Source organism: Diabrotica virgifera, chromosome 7, assembly GCF_917563875.1.
Source record: "Diabrotica virgifera virgifera chromosome 7, PGI_DIABVI_V3a".
Classification (NCBI taxonomy): Eukaryota; Metazoa; Arthropoda; class Insecta; order Coleoptera; family Chrysomelidae; genus Diabrotica; species Diabrotica virgifera.
The window spans coordinates 145,177,244-145,199,162 of NC_065449.1; the positions used below are offsets into that span (position 1 = coordinate 145,177,244).

The window sequence follows — 21,919 nt, forward strand, 5'->3', positions numbered from 1 at the left end:
TTTATAAGCTATATTTTTACTAAGAATATTTTTTTCGCTAGAGTACTTACTTTTTGAGTTATCTGCGAAAAACCGTCCATAAACATGTTTTTTTGTTGTTAAAAATGAACATATTCACTCGCAAATAACTCGAAAAGTATTGACTTAGTGAAAAAAACTCTATAGAACAAAAGTTGCTTAGAATTAGTCATTTTATCCAATTCCGGGCCTATTTTGAACGTATATTTTTTCACTCATAAGAAAATATTTTTCACCCCGTATTTCCCAATTTTTGTAAAATGGAGGAAATGTAGAATTGTAAACTTTTTCTTATATAATAATAGACAATTTCAACTACCTATTCCCAAATTTTCATCCTTCCTTTATTTTTTTGGAGGTTTTCGTAAAATGTTGTGTTCCCTGATCGGGCTATAACTCGAACACGATCAACTTTAGAGAAAAAATACAAGAGACCTTTTTTGTCCGGAATGGTCCGAAGAATCTAAAAAAATTGTACGGGCCGAAAATATTGATTTTTTGCAATTTGATTAAAAAAAATTGCACCACTTTTCGCGTGGGCGACTTCTTGTCCCTTATTCTGGGGTGTATCACGGATGTGATTGTGCACAAAAATTTTATGGGTATATTTTTTCCAACGAACCCGTCGTTTTCGCCTTGTCTAATAATAAAACTTTTATCATGGAATGGTGGTGGGTTCAACATAAAAAAAATTAATTTTACACATACAGTATGATGCAAATGAAAGGAATAAGTTCGTAATGTCGCAAGCTGGCGACTTTAAGGAAAAATCTCGAAACAAGTCGATTTTTATTTTTAAATTGTAATTTTTTGGCATAAATATCACACTAGTGACGTCATCCATCGGGGCGTGATGACGTAATAGATTATTTTTTTAAATGAGACTATAGGTCGTGTATTAGCTCATTTGAAAGGTTATTTAATACTCTGTTCAGTAATATAAACAATAACAAATATTTATACAGGGTGGCAAAAAGTTTTTTTTTAATTAAATTAATTAACAAAAAAGAAGAATGTATGTAATTTATCTGTTTCTCTCAACAGTAAAATCTATTTTAAATTAAATAAATTACATACCGTCTTCTTTGTTTGTCAATTAATTTAATTTAAAAAAAACTTTTTTTGTCCCCCTGTATAAATAATTATTTGAAAAAGCTTTTAAATGAGGTGTTACATGATATACTTTCCCATTTAAAAAAATCAAAGTTATGCCTGTCACCTGAAGAGGGATCGCGTATATTTTCGAAACATTGATGCTATAATATACTATGATTATTTATTTTTTAAAAATCGACCTGTCCGAGCGTTTTGCTTATGTGCTAAAAATAAATAAGTTAATAAGGGGGGTAACACTTATTCCAGCGCGGTGTATATCTAGTATACATGGTATAGCCTTGCAAACAATATTCACGACGACGTACGTTCCCGATTAACAGGTGTTAAAGATGCCCTCTGGCCAGTGGCGGATCTACGGGGAGGGAAAATGGGCAAATTTCCCCCCTAACAAGGTTCAAGATTAAAGAAAAAAAACTTGTTCAAACATAAAAATATATTAGCTGACATGAAACCGAAACTACAGAAAGACAAATTCAACCTAATAAACACGCTAGTTAGGAAAATTAAGGGAACTTAATGCCTATATGTTATTATTGATGTCTTTTATGTAATCTGAGTTTATCTTTTTATGTCTTTTCGTTGGTTTTTCATTAGAAGTTCCCCCAAAGGGAAATTGCCCCTCCCAAAGCAAATTTCTAGATTCACCACTGGCACGAAAAAATCTTTAATTATAGTCCGCAATTCCGAAATGGCAGACGGTGGATCTCTCTGACTCCTTCAGTATTCCCCATATGTACGCATCTCGTGGCGTTAGTTCTGGTGAGTGGCAACTCCCAAAATGATCGCGCAGTATTCGAAGAGACTTCCTGGCACTGTGACAGGTTGTTTCGTCCTGCTGAAATAATTGTTGATTTTAATCTTGGACCGTGTTCGTGACTTTTTCCGTATAACCGAAAATATAACTCCATCATAAATTTTTTTCTGCAAAACTGAGAACCATTCTGAAGCACCTAACATTATTACGACATTCACATACGTTATAACGACGTTAGGAAAACACTCAGTACGTTTCGGCACCTGACACATACAAATTTGAGGTATACGAATTTCAGTACTGTTTATTTTGCCGCATACCGCACTTCGATCCCAATACAGGATGTGTCAAGTTTGGTAAAAATCGATTAAATACCTAATTAAGAGCAATAAAATATGCACACTACATGAGTTGCAGCCAAAAAGAACCTGAATAAATCATGAAAATATTTCAATGAACGCAACATGGCTGACATAATAGCCACTGTAAAAACCTAGGTGAAAAACAGCGATGTGAAAGAATAAAAAAGAAAGACATTAAATATTTAAGTAATTGATAACATTTAAGTAATTGACTACATGACATTTTCCTTTTTTTTCCATTTACAGCATACATATTTATCATATTTCTCTAAAGATGATAGCAAAGATTCAAACTCCTTTTATTCAATAAAGGAAAAAGGATAATTCAGTTCATCCTGGTACGTCACTCTTATTCGAAAAGCTTCTCAGTCACGTCTCCCGAGTGACTGTTAGTATCCCGTAGTTTGTTATTTATGTATTATAATGGAGATAAACATTTAAAAATGGCAAATGGCTTTTTATAATGTATTTGGTTAAGAAGTAATAAAAATAATAATGAAGGTAAGTCTCAGTTTACTTTACAACCGACACACTACACCCATACTACACCTAGAACAAAATTCAAATTTTTGTCTCTTTTTATAGAGGTGAGTTATTCAGATTACAACAAAAACAAAAAGTAATTGACCTGAAAGTAACTAAATACAATCACCATTTCAAAGGGAGTAGCTACACCTACCTAGAAATGTGATTGAAAAAGTGTTGAAATTGTCAAAGTGTGTTTGTCAAAGCAATTAAATCCTATTAATGAAAATTATTTAAATGATTGTGGAACATTACAAAACGTATCAAATGTTTATAAAGATGAAGTTCCATAAGGTTTAGAACCAGATGCAGATGAGTAAGATGACCTTAATGTAATTGAAAAGAGACCATTTGAGCAAAATTAGTGTAGAAGGGGAGAAGAAATAAGATATGTAATTTTTCAACAATATTTTAATATATAACGTTATAAATAAAAATGTTTAATAGGAAAATATGAGTTTTACGAAAAAATAATTAAATAAAATAAATATTATTTTCTAGAAAACTGTCAATTTTTTCTTCTTTATTAAGATTTTTGGCCTCTTGACAGTCAGTTTTAGCGGTTTCTAGAATGTCAATCTAACCTAAAAGTTTTAGAGGACCGTTAAAAGTTAAATTTTAGACGCCTCATAGGCTTAGACGTTAAATCATAGGTTTTTAACAGACGAGTTGCCTGGCTTCCCCAAGATCTCCAGTACTCACTGCACTGGACTATATCAATACAGTATACAACGACGAACTCACAACACGGGATAATATGAAACTTCGTATACAAAGTGCCTTTGCCAGCGTTAGAACTGAAATGCTACAAGACGTTCGACAGTCCTTTATCAAATTTATACGACTGCATATTAACACAATAGGCAACATTTTGAACCTTTATTATAGGTTATTAGTTAGGCAAATATTACTTTATAACATGAGTTATTATATTCAACTAATTTTTACTAGCATACGTTTTATTTAATCTTTGATATTTTGAATTATGTTAATAAAAATAGGTTATAATTTTATATACAACCTTATACCAAAACAAAGGTTGTATTATTTAGTATAAAATTCAATACATGTGTTCCATTAAAAAAAATGAGAAAATTTTGTATTTGAAAATAGTAGTCACCCTGAAGGTTGTATGGCCAGATGTCAAAGATATTAAATTATTTAAAAACAACACAACACTAGAAAATTTTTGACACATCACTTTCATTTTTATTCTCCGAGAAACCTAAACTACATCCCTTTAAATATTAGCATTTTTCTCAATAAAAGCGTTCTGAAATGCAAGGTTCTGAAACTATTTTCTTCTGGCATGTCTTTCAAAACATTTTCTTAACTACACATTGCTATAGACCATAAGATCTAAGCAAAATTTTTCATTGTTTGTGTGAAATCAAGTGATAAAATCTTCCCAGAATTTTTTCAGAATAATACTTTTCTTTTTTTTAGGGCTATCTCTGAAGTGGAAATCGAAACATTATACATTAGGTAACAGTCCAGAAAGCCACTGCGCATCCGCTAGGAAAAATATTCTGATTCGGATTTTTTGCACAATCTTACTCAAAAAGGACTCCTTTTAACAAATTTGCATGTTGCCAGGACCAAAAGGTGGTCAAAAATTTTTTAAACGTTTTTTTTTTGTTTTTCCTAAAAAAATTTTTTTTTCATGGAAAAAAGTTTTTTTAGGTTTTTTGGATCATTCCAAACAGAAAAGGTCTTTAGTGACTTTTCTCTAAAAATGATAGTTTTTGACATATAAGCGATTAAAAATTGAAAAATTGCGAAATCGGCCATTTTTAACCCTCAAAAACTATGTGAAAAACTGAAAATTTGAATGTTCCCAAGGTAGGTAGATATTCTTTAACCATCGATTGATGAAATCCTGAAGAATTTTTTGCAATACAATACTCAAAACTCCTTTGTTTTTTAATTGCTAATCAAGCGTGCGCGACACTATTTTCCACCGACACTATGGTGCAAATGAAAGGAATAGATTCGTTATTTCGTAAACCGGCGACTTTAAGGAAAAATCCCGAAACAGGTCGATTTTTATTTTAAGTTATGATATTGTGGCATATATGGTATACTAGTGACGTCATCGGTCTGGGCGTGATGACGTAATCGATGATTTTTTAAATGAGAATAGGGGTCGTGTGGTAGCTCATTTGAAAGGTTCTTCAATTCTCTATTCAGCAATGTAAACATTTACATAATTATTTATACAGGGTGTCCTTCTACTTCTTTTTTTGTCAAATAATTTAAATTAATAAAAATTTTTTGGACACCCTGTATAAATAATTATGTAAATTTTTATATTACTGAATAGAGAATTAAATAACCTTTCAAATGAGCTAGCACACGACCCCTATTCTCATTTAAAAAAACATCGATTACGTCATCACGTCCAGATGGATGACGTCACTAGTATACCATATATGCCACAATATCATAACTTAAAAATAAAAATCGACCTGTTTCGGGATTTTTCCTTAAGTCGCCGGTTTACGAAATAACGAATTTATTCCTTTCATTTGCACCATACTGTCGGTGGAAAATAGTGTTGCGCACGCTTGATTAGCAATTAAAAAACAAAGGAGTTTTGAATATTGTATTGCAAAAAACTCTTTGGGATTTCATCAATCGATGTTTAAAGAATATCTACCTACCTTAACAACATTCAAATTTTCAGTTTTTCACATAGTTTTTGAGGGTTAAAAATGGCCGATTTCGCAATTTTTCAATTTTTAATCGCTTATATGTCAAAAACTATCATTTTTAGAGAAAAGTCACTAAATACCTTTTCTGTTTGGAATGATCCAAAAAACCTAAAAAAACTTTTTTCCATGAAAAAAAATTTTTTTAGGAAAAACAAAAAAAACGTTTAAAACATTTTTGACCACCTTTTGGTCCTGGCAACATGCAAATTTGTTAAAAGGAGTCCTTTTTGAGTAAGATTGTGCAAAAAATCCGAATCAGAATATTTTTCCCAGCGGATGCGCAGTGGCTTTCTGGAATATAATTAAAAATGTGTAAACACCAATAATTGTGGCTCAATCCCATATAAACATAAGACTTTTAACTTTAGACCTAAAATTAATAACTTCAGACATATAAAACCCCATACAAACTCTTCATATTCTTAAAAAATATATTCAAAAATACTTTAAGTAATATACAGGGTGTTCCATTAAAAAAACACAAGTTTGGTTCATTCGGTTGTTCCCACTGATATATAAAAATACTGATATAGTGATATATATCTGATCCCACTGATATAGTGATATATAAAATAGAAAAATAATTGTAGACGTCTTTGATATACAGTTTTGTTGTGATTTTTTTGTATACTCCATAATTACTTTAGTCCTAATCAGAGAAAACCAGAGATTTGAGGTTTGGCGCACCCTGTATACCTCCAATAGAATTATTATATTCTCTGTAGAAAGGCTGATTTACAAAATATAAGTACGGCAATACATCAATACACTAAAATAGGCTTACTTACCGTTGAAATGAAGCAATCGAGTAAAGGAGAATTCTTAACCTGCATCTCACTCGGATTGTCATCTTCATCATCAGAATCAATGACGAGGGTAGTTTTATCACCCTAGAACACAAAAAGCAAATCTTAGTTTCGACGATTCATTCTTGTTTGCTAAAGGTACTTTTCATACTTGTACACCCATTATATAGACAGTGCTTTTCAGATAAAACTATCCACCTTAAAAACTTTTGAACCACTGATTTTTAGAAAAAGCGCAAAAACACGTCAAATAATATTTAAAGGGAGAGACATTCTGCCATATTTAAACTTGCCGGGAAAGACACCTTCTCGCCCCCGTATCATCCTTTATTTTTTTGCATTAATTCCACCTTTTTTATTTTATATTTCAATTCTCCTCTTTGTACTGGTTTCAAGAATGTATAACACATGATACTTAAAGTGATTAGTTTATTAATTTATGAGAACAAACAATTTTATTACAAACATTTAGAATGAACCACTACCAAAAATTTTAACAATAATTGTTTAAAATAACTTTTGAAATTTTAAATTATTGATAAAATTTTTGGTAGTGAATGTTCATTCTAAGTGTTTGTAATAAAATTATTTAAAAAAAAACTAATTTTTTTTCAATCCAGTTTTCTTGTTTTTGTATTTATTTTTCTCATAAACTAATCACCTTAAGCATCATTTATACATTTTTGAAATCAGTACAAAAAGGAGAACCCAAATATTAAATAAAAAAAGGTAAAAGTAATTTTAAAAAAATTAAGGGATGATACTGGAGGAGAGAGTGTGCCTTTCCCAGCAAGTTAAATAGGGCATTATTTTCCCATTTGAAATAATATTTGGCGTGTTTTTGCGCTTTTTCTAAAAATCAGTGTTTCAGAAGTTATTTAAAGTGGATAGTTTTATCTGAAAAACACTGTAGGGGAGGTCGGGTACAATTGTAACAATTTTTACTGGTAATTTTTTATTTAAAAATGGGTTCCATTTAAGTGGCATATAAACATAGAGAACTATAGGCTAAACATTTGACTTAAATTTCCAATTTTATTTTGTAAGTTTTATTGATTAGGTAACTAGAAAAATGCATAATTTTAACTTAACAACAAGTGTTACATCTGTATCCATTCAAGGGACAATTGTAACACATAAAGGAGACAAATGTAGCAATGTCAAAATCATGGAATTTTATCCAACTTATTCCCAAAATAAATATTTATAAACAGGTGTCTTGTAAACCAATAAAGAATTAAATATTATATAAAGACCTACTTACTACTAGGTACTTGAAATAAAATCAAACATATAAATCAAAAATGTTTTCCAAAATAGACACACACATTTATAATATAATATACAGAGTTGGGATAAAGTATAGAACCAAGCAAATATCTTTGAAACGAAAAGAACAATATTTATGAAACTTTGCATGCAAGTACAGTGACGCAAAAGGCATCTGATGCCATATTTTTTGTTACTACTCCACTTCCGGTTTCACCGGAAATACCCTTAACTTATCTACTTTAAATGGGACACTCTGTATATTTTTGCAGATTTTAAAAGAACTTGTTGTCTTTAATTCATAAATACCAAGTTTGGAAGAAAAAACTAATAAAAGAAATACATCTCTTTACAGTTAAAAAATAGGTTAATTTATTTACGTTAGACCCATGATATTAAAAATTAAAAAATAATTTGAAATGTTGAACATGTTTGTTGTTCACCTCCTGACAACGTGCAAGCCTATAAATAAATTTGTGAGTCACTTTTTGCACGATTTCTCCACGTATTAATTCACATTCATCAATTATTCTTTGTCTCAAATCCTGCAAGCATGTTAGTCGCCTAACGTAAGCACGTGATTGTAGATAACCCCAAAGAAAAAAAATCTAACGGGTTGAGGTCCGGAGAACGAGCGGGCGACTCTAGGAATCCTCTACGGCCAATCCATCGATTTGGAAAATTCACTTCCAAAAAATTAAAATTCATCATAACCGATTAATTATCATTAATATTTCAATACGATCTTTTTTCAATACGAGATGGTACAGGAACTCGTTGTGGCTGCAGAAACGGTAGGTTTAAATATAAAATAAATATCTCAAAAACAAAAATAATGACAAAGGGCCTAGCCGGGTAAGATGATGAAAAATGCCCCCAACTCGATTCGAATTCCATATATGTAGGTCACTGTTTAGCACATATAGAGAAACCCACTTTCTGAAATTTTTAGCCCCCTAGGTGGTTACGTGACCCACCTAGAGCCTAATTAGGCTTTTTATGTTTTAATTTTTTATCTCAAACCGCATCGAGAGTTAGTGAAAAACTTTAAACTAAATAAAAAAGTTGTAGGTTTCAAAAAGTTCTGTCCGAAAAAAAATTATTTTTTAATTTTTGGCGCGAAATTTAAATTTTACAACGATTTTAAAATTTTAAATGAATATAAAAAAAAATAACTAAGACATTCGTTCTCACGAAAAGATTTATAGCGTGTGTTTTTGCATAATATTACACCCTGAATTTTTTCAGATTTTTAAAATGGGTGAAACGTACTTTTAAAAATAAAAAACCGCATATTTTACCTTTTTTTCTCGCTTTTTGATACAATTTTATACGGGGTGTTTCAAAAAAGGTAACACCGTCACTGGTACATATAGGTAATAAACTAAAAAATAATTTCGCTTAATAAAAAATTTTTGTAATGTCATCCATTTTCAAGATACAGGGCGTTGAAAAAAACAAAATTTTACACATTTGTTACGATTCTGTCGAAACTACTAGCAACATTGTAATAAAATTTGGCGGGTTTTAACAGGTAGTTATTGTGCATTTTTGGCATACAATTAAGAATTTTATATTCATCATTGGCGCGCATACGGGTAATGGTCTGAACTTTTTAAAGAAAAAAGATAGATTTTTCAATTATTCCTCGTTCAATTTGCGACAAAAAATCTTTCTTCCCACTTTTTAATACGACTCGCCGTTTTTATGCAAAAAATAAAACATCTTAACGCTTACAAAGTATCCGATCATAATATAACCGATCATATTACTCGTATGCACGCTAATGGTGAATATAAAATTCTTCATTTTATGTCAAAAAATCGGCAATAATTATCTCTTAACACCTACTAAATTTCATTTGCATATCTCAACTGGTTTTAGAGCACTAAATAAATCGTCAGTTTGTAAGAAAAAATTCAATATCCCGTATATCGGAAACGAAACATTTCCAAACATACATTTATAAAGCAAACTGTCATTATTTTTTCATGCAGAGAATCACCCCTTAAAGTTTGTCGCACTTATTTAGAAACAACGTGGATTTATGAAGAACATGTCTAGTTGTTAAAGTACCTAACTTTTTGATTATCCAACGTAAACGAATGAATCAAAAAACAAAATGTTAAGAAAACCTGAGGCTATAGTTGGGTTTTAATTTCAGTATTTTATAAACCCTAGAATATTCCACAGTGTGATGTGAACTTTGAGAAAAAACACAGTTTGATTCGTACACCCGGTATACAATAAAAATTTACCTCTCTAGCAACAATATTATTACAGCGATATTGTTTATTTTTTTTATTTTATTTATTTATTATTAATGTTAAAGAATCATGCTATAATATATCAAAAAAATCACTTAATCATTTGAGACATCAAAAATGACTAAATTTTTAAGGCCCACTTTTTAAGGCCCATTTTTAATAGGCCCACTATTTCTATGCACGTAAGTTTAGTGCATACATCCATATAAAAAATTCGAATACTTTGGAAGCGTTAAGATATTTTATTTTTTGCAAGAAAACGGAGTATTGTATGAAATAAAGAGAAGACAGATGTTTTTGTCAGAAATTGGACGAGGAATTCAAAAGTGATCGTTAATTTGAAATATGTCAGTGGCGTACTATTTTTTTTTTCTTTAAAAAGTTCAGACCATTACCCGTATGCGCGCCAATGATGAATATAAAATTCTTAATTGAACAGATTTCTTAATTCTTAAGAGAACGAATGTCTTAGTTATTTTTTTATACTTATTTAAAATTTTAAAATCGTTCTAAAATTTAAATTTCCCGCCAAAAATTAAAAAATAAGTTTTTTTCGGACAGATAGATCTTTTTGAAACCCACAACTTTTTTATTTTAAGTTTTTTGCTAACTCTCGATGCAGCTGAGATAAAAAATAAAAACATAAAAAGCCTAATTAGGCTCTAGGTGGGTCACGTGACCACCTAAGGGGCTAAAAATGTCAGAAAGTGGGTTTCTCTATATGTGATAAACAGCGACCTATATGGAATTCGAATCGAGTTGGGGGCATTTTTCATCATCACCCGGCTAGGCCCTTTGGTACCCAACCAGAACATCAGTATTTTGGTGTGAAAGAAATAGATCTCGTAGATAGATATAAATACCTGGGACATGAAATTACGATTGGCAAGGCTGTTTCATGAGGCAGGATAACCTGACTCATGAACTGAAGAGAAGAATCGGTCTTGGGTGGGCAGCACTTGGAAAACTGAGAGAAACTTTTAAAAGTGCGTCCTCCCAGTCTTGACGTACGGATCAGAAACACTTACCATAACTAAAGCCTCGGCTACCAAACTAAGAGTCAAGGCAGATAAGAATAGAGCGGTCAATGTTAGGAATAACTCTGCGAGACAAAATCAAAAACGAAGAAATTCGGAGAAGAACAAAGATGAGTGACGTCATCGAAAGGATAGCCAGGTTGAAGTGGAGATGGGCAGGACACATATCCACAATGACAGATAGGCGATGGACAAAGAGGTAATTGGAATGGAGGCCAAGAGAAGACCAGAGAAGCGTCGGTCGACCCCCTACAAGATGGACTGACGACTTAAGAAAGCTAAATAAAAACTGGATGAGAGCGGCGCAGGATAGACGGGGTTGGAAATAAGGGGAGCCGGCCTATGTTCAGCAGTGGACTTTTGAGGCTGGATGATTGAGGGCCGAAAGTCCCTTAGAATAACCAAAAAGTTTCTTTTGAATGAGATATTTGAAATTATCACACTAAGGCCCGGTACTTTATGTCTCGATTAAACTTCGGTTAGCTAACCGGGGCTTAATCGGCACCTCTTAGAGTGTCTTGCGTTGTAATAAATGCAATTACAATTATTGTTATAATTATAAATAAGTATAATAATAATTATAATTGCATTTTTTACAACACAAGATACCCTAAAGAGGTCCCGATTAGTTAACCGGGGTTTAATCGAGACATCAAGTACCGGCCCTAAATTTTCTTTTTTTTAACCCCTGTAACTTATTAAAATAAACATTATAGAAGTTTTAAGGGCGTTTCGGCCCTCGGTAATAATGCAATCTTTGATGCTGCGTTTAAATTTTTCAAAAATACTTAATAGTTTTCTCAGGATTCGAAAAAAATGAATGCATAAAACACATGGGCGTGAAATTCTGCGCCTACGCCCTTCATACAGAAAGTTGTTATTGAAATAATCATAGGTACCCAATAATCAAATAATTAATGATTTAATTACAATTAGTGCATGTTTGTAGGTAAGAATCAACTATTAATTCTAAACAAAATTTGTTGATATCAAGTCATTAATAGTACATTATATACCGCGGGACTGAAGTAGTACATTTAATCCTGAAGGTAAAGTTTATGGCCCGACCGCAGGGAGGGCCATAATTTACCTGAAGGATTAAATGTACTTCAGTCGCAAGGTATATACGATACTTTTCGTACTTCCGGTATGATTTTATTAATTATTTCAATAATTTCAATCAGTTTTTTCTCTCTTCAACTCATTTAATAAACTGTCTTTAAAATAAGTTACCATAGTAACATTGCGTTGTGACAGTTATAATTTAGAAACATTGTCATTACTAGTGTCATTGTAAAGAAACATTGTTATTGATAATTATTGGTATCATGAGTGAAGAAGGTGTATCTGATATTGATAAAAGAGCAGCCGAAGTAGGTGAAGAATTGTTACCACCGAAATCTAGAAAACTATACGAGCAGCAGTACGATGCTTTTAAAAAGTGGTGCCGCTTAAAATTCGTTTGCTTGTGATTTAATCGTTCCGGGAGTTTCGTCAATATTTAATCCCGGAGGGATTAAATGTGACACTTTAGTACCTGTCACAAGGGAGTGAAGTTGTCACTTTAGGCCCGGAAGTACGAAAAATAAATATAAGCAGCTAAATACGTTTTGAGTTATTGTTAAAGATCAAAGATTTAAATTTTTCGTGAAAAAAATTCATATTTTAAAGCGGTTTTTCATAAATAACTCTGTTAGAAAATCAAATTCGGATTGATTGCGCGCCGCGGATCACCTGTGAAGCATTATGTAAAAAAGAAGAAGACTATCATAACCTCAAAAGTCAATCTCTTTTTTCAAGACAAAAATGTTTGTTGTTCACGTTTTCAGTTGTTGTATTTTTTGTATAAGTAAAGTAAAGTTCTTAAAATAAAGCTCAGGTGAAGGAAATATCGTATTATTTCTTCCGAACTTCTCCGGCCGGCTAATAACGGGTAGACTTTAGCAACGGTGGAACAAACTCAAAAACTATAGAAGTTTTTACAAAACAATTTTTATTACCAAAATTAAAGCAAAACAAATAAATTCCTTACTTATTCTATTAAGGGGATAGGCGCAAACTTTCGACACCAATGCTATTTAAATGGGATTCATTTTCTTCTAATCCTGAGAAAAGTAGTAAGTATTTTTGAAAAATTTTAATTAAGACGTGAAATTAATAAAAAGTTATTTATTGTTTATTATTTATGGAAGATCCCAAGCAGAGAATACAGCAGGATATATTCTGTGTTCCAAGTATTTCGTTGTTAAAGATGTTCATCATTTATTTAAGCCTTCCATAGTAACAATATATAATTAAAAATTCACTTTATCACTTTTCCTCTTTTCTCGATTAAGTATTAGTTTTTATTGCATTGTGTATAAATTATTATAGGTATCTAATCACTGAATACATAGTGAAAAATTTATCATATTAATTAACTAAATTAATAATTCAAGCGATTATACAAGTAACAGTTATCCAAGAGCATTCAAAAGTCATATCTAAGTTAATGGTGACAATGTCATTGGCAAGTAATGTTTTTGTACCTACATATCCATACCAGTGAGAATTTTACCACCCGTAATTTGCCGTGTAAAGAAAGAAAAAGTAGGAATAGCGCGCCTGCGCTCTTAAGAGGCTACAGTAGCGATCAACAGGTAGCAACAAACGCGTTCCAAGATTGCGGCTCTAATTTTGAATATTTTGTCGATATATTTGGCACACATATTCGTAATATAATAAAGAATGGCGGTACAGAGCCCAATTTCAGAAATATGTTAGTACGTGGAAATTACTCTATAACTAAATAAAATATTGAAAAAAGGAGCCTGTACCGCCATTAAGAAGAAAAAAAAATAAACTTTCTTCAAATAAACTTTTTTATCCCATGCCTAGATTTTGTGTAATCTCGGAACTACAAAAAATTTTTATTTCTAACAAGAAATCGAACATATTATAACTAAATAACTAATTAGGCAACATAGAGAAATTATCACTGTCATTTTGACAAACCTGCGTCAGATTTTCTCTAATCTGTTCTGTCATCTTTATCGATATCTATTCAGTCCAGTACTGAGTTAATTTAAGAATTCGTTTTTGTTGTTTCATAGGAAAGTAGTGTTTATTGATAGTTAATTTATTATATACTCGTATTTGTTGTTGTTGTATAAGTTGTTGGCCTCTTTGAAAGAATAGGTTTTTTGTTAATTGTGAGTTTTAGGTATATGTATTTAGGTAAGTATATTTTACGTAAAAATATTTCGAATTCTAATGCGAGTATATTAGGAGAATTTTTTATTCTAAAAATATTATCAATAGTTTAACAAAATGGAAAAAGTAAATCAAACGAAAAATAAAGTGAAACCTTCCAAGAAAAAGTCCATTAAAAACCGTGCCAAAATTATGCGAAAATCGAAATTTGTTTCACTTCACAACAAAAAATTATTATTTATTATTGGTTTATTATTAGATATTTGCAAATACCTTTCTAAATACCTATCTTAACATAAAATTTTCACCCATTTTGGTTTATTTTTATAAATATCTATTTATTAATGATAAAATCGTTCTCTATTACTTCCATTTAGCGCGACTATGATATTGTCAAAATATTAATCTTAGATACCTAATGTCAAAGATTACCACTGTTGCTAAAGTTTATGATACTATCTCCCGAAGTTATATTTTGTTGCTACCTGTTGATCGCTACTGTTTACTCTTAATTTTTTTTTCGGTGAGTACACAAAATCTAAGTATGTCTTAAATAACGGAAACACGATGCATTTTATAACATTATACTTACTCAACACTTATCAATCAAAGTATTCTACCAAATCAGCTCTAAAATAAGTTGTTAGCACCAAAAAATTAAGCTATGATTAAAATAAGAGTACCCTTTCGAATTTTTAAGGAAAAAGTGAAAAATAAAACATACGCCATTTTTAAAACATTTATTTATTTATATTTTTTAAAGAGTTTCTTTATTTTAGCATAAGTAATTACTTTCAAAACTTTGACCGGTTCACAAAGCATATTTTTGAAAAAAAAATATGATTTAAAAAATCAGAATTTTTCAAATTTTTGTAAATTTCATTTACGATTAGAACCAAATTATAGTTTTCTTTAACAAAGGTACTTTTTGTTATTATTTTTGTAGGGTAGAAAATAACCGAGATAGAAAGGTAGTTCAGAGAAATAAGGGAAAAATTATCCTGTTGGTGACAAAACCCCCTCCAGGCCGAAACCAAATTTTTTGAGTAGTATGGACATCTATATTAATAACTTATATGTTTCCTGCAGCCGATTTTGATGATATACATAGTTATGTATAAACAAATGAAGATCAAAAACGGTAAATTTTCGCTTTTTTCGTCTATAACCAAAAATTTGAGTATTTTAAACAAATTTGAGAGTAAGAAACTCATAAATCGTATAAAAAACTTCAATATGGCGTTCGCTGAATATGTCTATCCTTATTGGTTGCTTAGAAAATTGCAAAATAAATCATAAATTTTGAGTTTTTATAAATATTCATAACTTATGTAAAAATTAACTTAAAACGTTCTTATTAAACGGAATGCTGAGACTTCTGGTGCTTAAATCATACCCTAAATTTCAAAGCAATCGGTCAAATAGTTTAAAAGTTATTTAATTTGTTTATCCCAAATTAATTTTTTTGTAACACTATAAGTCAGAAAATGATGAAGTTACACTAATACTTTGGATAGTTTATGAAAGAAGAAGATTCATACTATTAATTTAATTAAAAACAATGACAAAAAATAATTCTAAATATGTACTGCAAAATTATTTTGCAAAAACATGTGAATTAAAAAAAGCTAACTTCGTCCCTAATTGTCCTAGGACAATTGTTTTCTTTCTAAATGTGTATAAAAATTCAGTCTTTCCAAATATGAAAAAATAATTTTTCTACGGTTAACGTTTAAAAAGTTATTCTAATTGTTTATAAGTAAGCAAAACATTGAAATGTTTTTGCAAAATAATTTTACACTGTTTAAAATTACTTTTTGTCATTTTTTTTAATTAACTCAATAGTACTTATAAATGTTCTTCCATAAACTGTCAGAAATCTTACTGTAACCTCATAATTTTCTGACTTATAGTGTTGCAAAAAAAATTAATTTGGGATAAACAAATTAAATAACTTTTAAACTATTTCACCAATTGCTTTGAAATTTAAAATATAATTTAAGCACCAGAAGTTGCAGCAATTCGTGTAATAAGGTTTTAAGTTAATTTTTACATAAGTTATGAATATTTATAAAAACTCAAAATTTATGATTTATTTTGTAATTTTCTAAGCAACCAATAAGAACAGACATATTCAACGAACGCCATATTGAAATTTTTTAGACGATTTATGAGTTTCTTACTCTCAAATTTGCTTAAAATGCTTAACTTTTTGGTTATAGACGAAAAAAGCGAAAATTTACCGATTTTTGATCTTCATTTGTTTATCATCAAAATCGGCCGCAGGAAACATAAAGGCTATTAATATAGATGTTCATACTATTCAAAAAATTTGGTTTCGGCCTGGAGGGGGATATGTCACGAGAAAAATCTTATTTCTCTGGACTAAGGTTTAAAGCCTAAATTTTACTGCGACAACCATGTAACCGCGGCCCTGTAATATTTTATATTTTAAAAAATACCGAATTAGAAAACTATATTTAATATGATTTCATAGCCTTTGACATTACCTTTTTAATGGTTTTTGGATGAACCTAATATCGTAAGAATTAACGGAGTTATGCTAAAACCCAATAACATTTTGTTGGAAAAACTTTGGAGCATAAATTTTTATGTTATCAACTTTTTCTAGAGCTCATTTTATAGGTATTTTTGAGAAAGTTGACGTGTTTATTACTTAAGTATATGTTTGAAAATGCATCGTTTCCCCGTTATTTAAGGCTATGGGTACATAATTCGCAAATATTTTACGTGTATCCCTACTTTTTCTGTCTTCACACGGCAAATTACGTGTAGTAAAATTCACACTGGTGTGGATATGTAAACATTACTAGAATGTCATTCTACTTGAAAATGTCATAATTAATTTAAAGAGATGGCTTTTGAATGTTCTTGGATAACTGTTATTTTTATAATTGCAAATTATTAATTCAGTTAATAAATGTGATAATTTTTTCACTAACTATGTTTTCAGTGATTGTAATAATTTATTTGTACAACAAAAACTAATAATCAATCGAGAAAAGAGGAAAAGTGTTAAAGTGATTTTTTAATAATATGTTGTTATTTTGGAACGCTTACAATTTTGAACATTTCTAACAACAAAATACTTGGATCACAGGATATATCTGATGTATTCTGTGCTTGGATCTTCCACAAATAATACACAATAAATAACTTTTTATTAAGTTCACGTCTTAAATCAATTATTTATCAAATACACTATATATCAATAATATTTAATCAATTTCTCAAAATATTCCCGATGCAATGTCAAATATTTAAAATTGTCACTGATTGTCAGTGTCTGACTGACAATATATGCTGACAATATTATATTCGGTTGAGTGCGTTGTAAGACAAAGACAGATTTGGAAAATATTACCACGGCATTGTGTTCATTTTTTTCAAATCCTGAAAAAACCAATAAATATTTTTGAAAAATTTAAACGCAGAATGAAAGACTAAATTATTACCGAGGGCCGAAAGTCCCTTAAAATAAATAAAAAGTTTATTTTGAATGAGATATTTGAAATTAAAAATCACACTAAATTTTCTCTTAGTTTTTTCACCCCTGTAACTTATTAAAATAAACATTATAGAAGTTCTCATGGACTTTTGGCCCTCGCTAGTAACGTAATCTTTCATTATGCGTTTAAATTTTTCAAAAATACTTATTAGTTTTCTCAGGATTTGAAAAAAATGAATCCCCATTTGAATAGCATTGCAGCCGAAAATACGTACCGATCCTCTTAAGCATGAATAATTAGATTTGAGTAAGTACTCACCGAAAAAAATATACATTCAATTACCTATAACTGCTTTTTTTCACGAAAAATTAAAATCTTTGACCTTTAATCATTTAAAAAGTTTTGATTTATTTTAATAACTTTACTGACAACAAATTTTGCTTAGAATTCGGCGTTCTACTGATTTCTGGGGTTATTTTTAATAAAACAGTTTTCACCCCCGAGAAGGGGTGGGTAAAAGCTTAAGTTTTAGATGATATTTCCTTGAGGTATACTCTAACTACTCACCAATTTTCATGAACATCGATTAAGGTTCACCGAAATCGGAGGTAATAGCTCATATTAACCTTCAGTGACTGCACGACTCAAAAATATGAGAATTCGCTATATTCCATAGACTTCGATGGACTGGTCATGTAGTGAGGATGTATGATGACATATTTCCGAGAGGAGCTGTAGATTGTAAAATGTCGAAAAGTAAAAGAAGACCACGTAAAAGATGATAAAGCAAAGTAGCAAGGGATGCCAGTGGCGTATCTAAGGGGGGTGTTACGGGGGGTCATGCCCCTTCCCCACACGAAAATAAATATCAATTCAATAATCATAAAAAAACCGAGAGCCGTCAAACAAAAAAAAAAAATTGGGCCAATCAAAAAAATAATTGAAAACCCACTTATCCTAGTGGTGGTAAGACTAAGCGACCTTGCATCAGAGAAAAGTAATTAAATCATCATCAAGACCCATGACCCCCACAAATAAATTTCTGGATCCGTCACTGAGGGATGCGCAATTTGGTGAACTAGACAAGACGAAAACGGCGGATTCGTTGGAAAATATATTCCCATGAGATTTTTTTATTCGTGAGATATCCCAGAATAAGGTTCAAGAAGTGGCCCACGTGAAAAGTGGTCCAATTTTTTTTTAACAATTTTTTTTAATCAAATTGCAAAAATCAATATTTTCGGTCAGGCTAATTTTTTTTTAGGTTTTTTTGGACCAATCTGGATAAAAAAGGTCTCTTATAATTTTTCTCTATAGTTGATTGTTTTCGAGTTATAAGCAAGTTAAAATTTGAAAAACGCGAAAATGGCCATTTTTAAGACCTAATAACTCGGTTAAAAATTATTATTATGAAAGTCAGAAAGCGACTAAATCAAAGTTTAAAGCCCCCCTACAGGATCCTGAAGAAATTTGTGTCATTAATTTATTACTAAGCTGTTATTTTTAATTATTAACAATGAGCGGTAAGATCGTATTGACGCGGCTGTAAATGTGATAGCGAGTAAGAGTAAGATGCACCATTGACTGCCGGAATGGCATCTCTCTCGCACTAACCATTGACGGCAGCCTAATACGTGCATGGCGCTCATTATTATTACTTATAAATAACAGTTTAGTAATAAAATAATGACAAAATTTTCTTCAGGATCTTGTAGGGGTTGCTTCACTCTGACTTTCGTAATAATAACTTTTAACGGAGTTATTAAGCCTTGAAATCGCCATTTTTCGTTTTTTTTTTCAATTATAAATTGCTTATAGCTCGAAAACGATCAACTTTAGAGAAAAATTATAAAAGACCTTTTTTATCCAGATTGGTCCAAAAACACCTAAAAAAAAATTATCCGGAACGAAAATACTGATTTTTGCAATTTGATTAAAAAAAATTGTTAAAAAAAATTGGACCACTTTTCACGTGGGCGACTTCTTGAATCTTATTCTGGGATATCTCACGAATGTGATTATGCAAAAAAATCTCATGGGAATATTTTTTACAACGAACCCGCCGTTTTTGCCTTGTCTAAACAGGACTTAAGACGAGCAGCGCGGGACTGCCGATATTGGGGGCAGAATGGCAGAAATTACAAGAGGCAAATGATCAAATTTCGGTTGTAGCGACATTGGCAGAAGAAGACCGTAAAATTATTATTCTGAGACAATGTTTTCTCTAACTCCGGTATAATTCCACTCCTATTTGATTATTTATTTGTTCTTTTTAACAGAAGGAGTGCTAAAATACTACATTTTTTATGTTCTCTATGAAAAAAACTATTTTGCCGATTAAACACAATGGTTTAATGACTCAATCTAATTTACCAGGAACTAATTATTTATTGGTCTACCTGAAATAGTGATGTAACGAATATTCGTATTCGCATTCGCATTCGCGAATATTCGCATGTTTTTGCATATTCGCATTCGCATCCGCATTCGCGAAATTTGTGCGAATGTTTTGCGAATATGAAAACCAGAAAAAAAAATAATTTTAAGATAATATTAGGTTAATAAAATCAAAATATATTCACTTCTCATCTTTTTTTATTAAGAAAAGGTAACTTAACCACAAACATGCAGCTACTCTCAAATGGAAATATGCAGGACACAACAACAGACAAACAGACGGAAGATGGAATAAAGCGATAACTCACTGGAGACATTACGACCATAAAAGAGGAAAGGGCAGACCACAGATGAGCTCGTCTGATGACCTAAAAAGATTCGCAGGGACCAGATGGACATTTAGCACTGAACCGAGAAGAATGAATGGAAAAATAAGGGGGAGACCTACATTCAACTTTGGACAAATGAAGGGCAATAGATAGATAGAACTTAACCTTGTATTAGCTTATTACATTATCAGCCTTCACTTTTTTTTATTATTTGGTATTATGTAATAAAGCTTAAGATTCAGATTGATTTACACTAAATATCAATTAAACTTTCATTATATATTTAGGAAACATTACAAAATAGAAACAAATTAAAAAAAACTGAATATTCGCATTCGCATCCGCATTCGCGAATGTCGGTAGCAGATATTCGCATTCGCATTCGTATTCGCGAATGTTCAAAAAGTGACATTCGTTACATCACTAACCTGAAACTTAAGCTTTTACTAAACAATTTATTTATTTGTCTACGAGGTTGTTTTAATTGTTCTTTAGGTATTGTTCTTGACCGTTTCTCGTATTTGTAGGATTTTATCTGTGAGATAATTGTCTTGAAGGACAAACAGACAAATATACATTTATTTTTTATCCGTTTGACGTCAGAGTAATAACATCCATTTATATTTTATGTTTATAGGCTATTAATAATAAATTCATATTGAATGATTATGTATACAACTGATTTATTAAATTTATGCATTTTTTGACCAGACATGCGGAACGATTTATTCGAATTATCGTTTATAATTTATAACCATGTAATAGGGCAATGTATTTAACTGTAACCTAAATTATACAAAACAATGTTTATATTTTTCAGTTCGACATAACCTATAAAAATAACACTTACCTCTGCCAATGAATTTATATAAAAGGATGAAGAGTATGTTTGGGGTGGGAAATGAGTGGCATAGTCCGACATTTTCACTAACAACACTAAACTATTAGTTAAGTCTTTAATATCGATATTTAGAAGTTACTGAAACTCACAAGAAATATTAAATTACTTCTCAACTGAAAGAAAAGCTGAACTGAAAAGTGACTGACAGCTACACAACATAAACATATAAAATAAAATTGAACCTCTGCCACGGAACGAGCGAAACAGCGACGAACGTTCTGTGGGGATATTAGGGATATATTTTGAAGTAAACTCACAGTCTACCAGACTCCGAAAGTAAACATCAGCTCTCCAATCGGTTAGACTGTAAAGCTCATCCTCCATTACTGTTTGAAGTGTAGGATTATAATAAAATATTATCTAGCTATATGTTTACATTCTAGTATAACATGTGCTCACCACCATTATTAATTATTATTATATTTTACTAATAGCATAGAACATTTAAGTACCTCTTATAATAGAAAAGTACTCCAAAAGTATAAAAGTAAATGCGAAAAGTTACTTCTCAAGAAATGTGTTATTAGAAAGATAGCAGTGTTCTTTTTAGAAATAATAATTTTTAGAGATACAAATATACTGTTACAAACATTATTAATATTATTGCTTTTCATGCCGTATTTAGTTTTCACAAAAAGTAGATCTCTTAAGGCTGCAACTCCTTCTACGCTCTTGTTAAGTGTGTTGCATGACACGTAGAGTATCGTTTTAGTTCTTCTACTTTATAATAGAGGTCACAAGTGTTTAGAAATCAATGTATTT

At 30.8% G+C, this 21,919-nt stretch overlaps 1 protein-coding gene across 1 annotated transcript in view; it reads right to left on the reverse strand.

Annotated features, from left to right (window-relative positions):
* LOC126887787 (toll-like receptor 7) overlaps positions 1-21,317 on the reverse strand; it is an 86,894-nt gene extending 65,577 nt beyond the window's left edge. The window contains exons 1-2 of the mRNA XM_050655601.1: positions 21,107-21,317; positions 6,278-6,379 (exon numbers count right to left, since the gene is read on the reverse strand). Coding sequence (XP_050511558.1) covers positions 6,278-6,379; positions 21,107-21,178 — 174 coding nt within the window. The 5' untranslated portion in view covers positions 21,179-21,317. The remainder of the gene's footprint in view (positions 1-6,277; positions 6,380-21,106) is intronic.
* Positions 21,318-21,919: the final 602 nt, after the last annotated feature.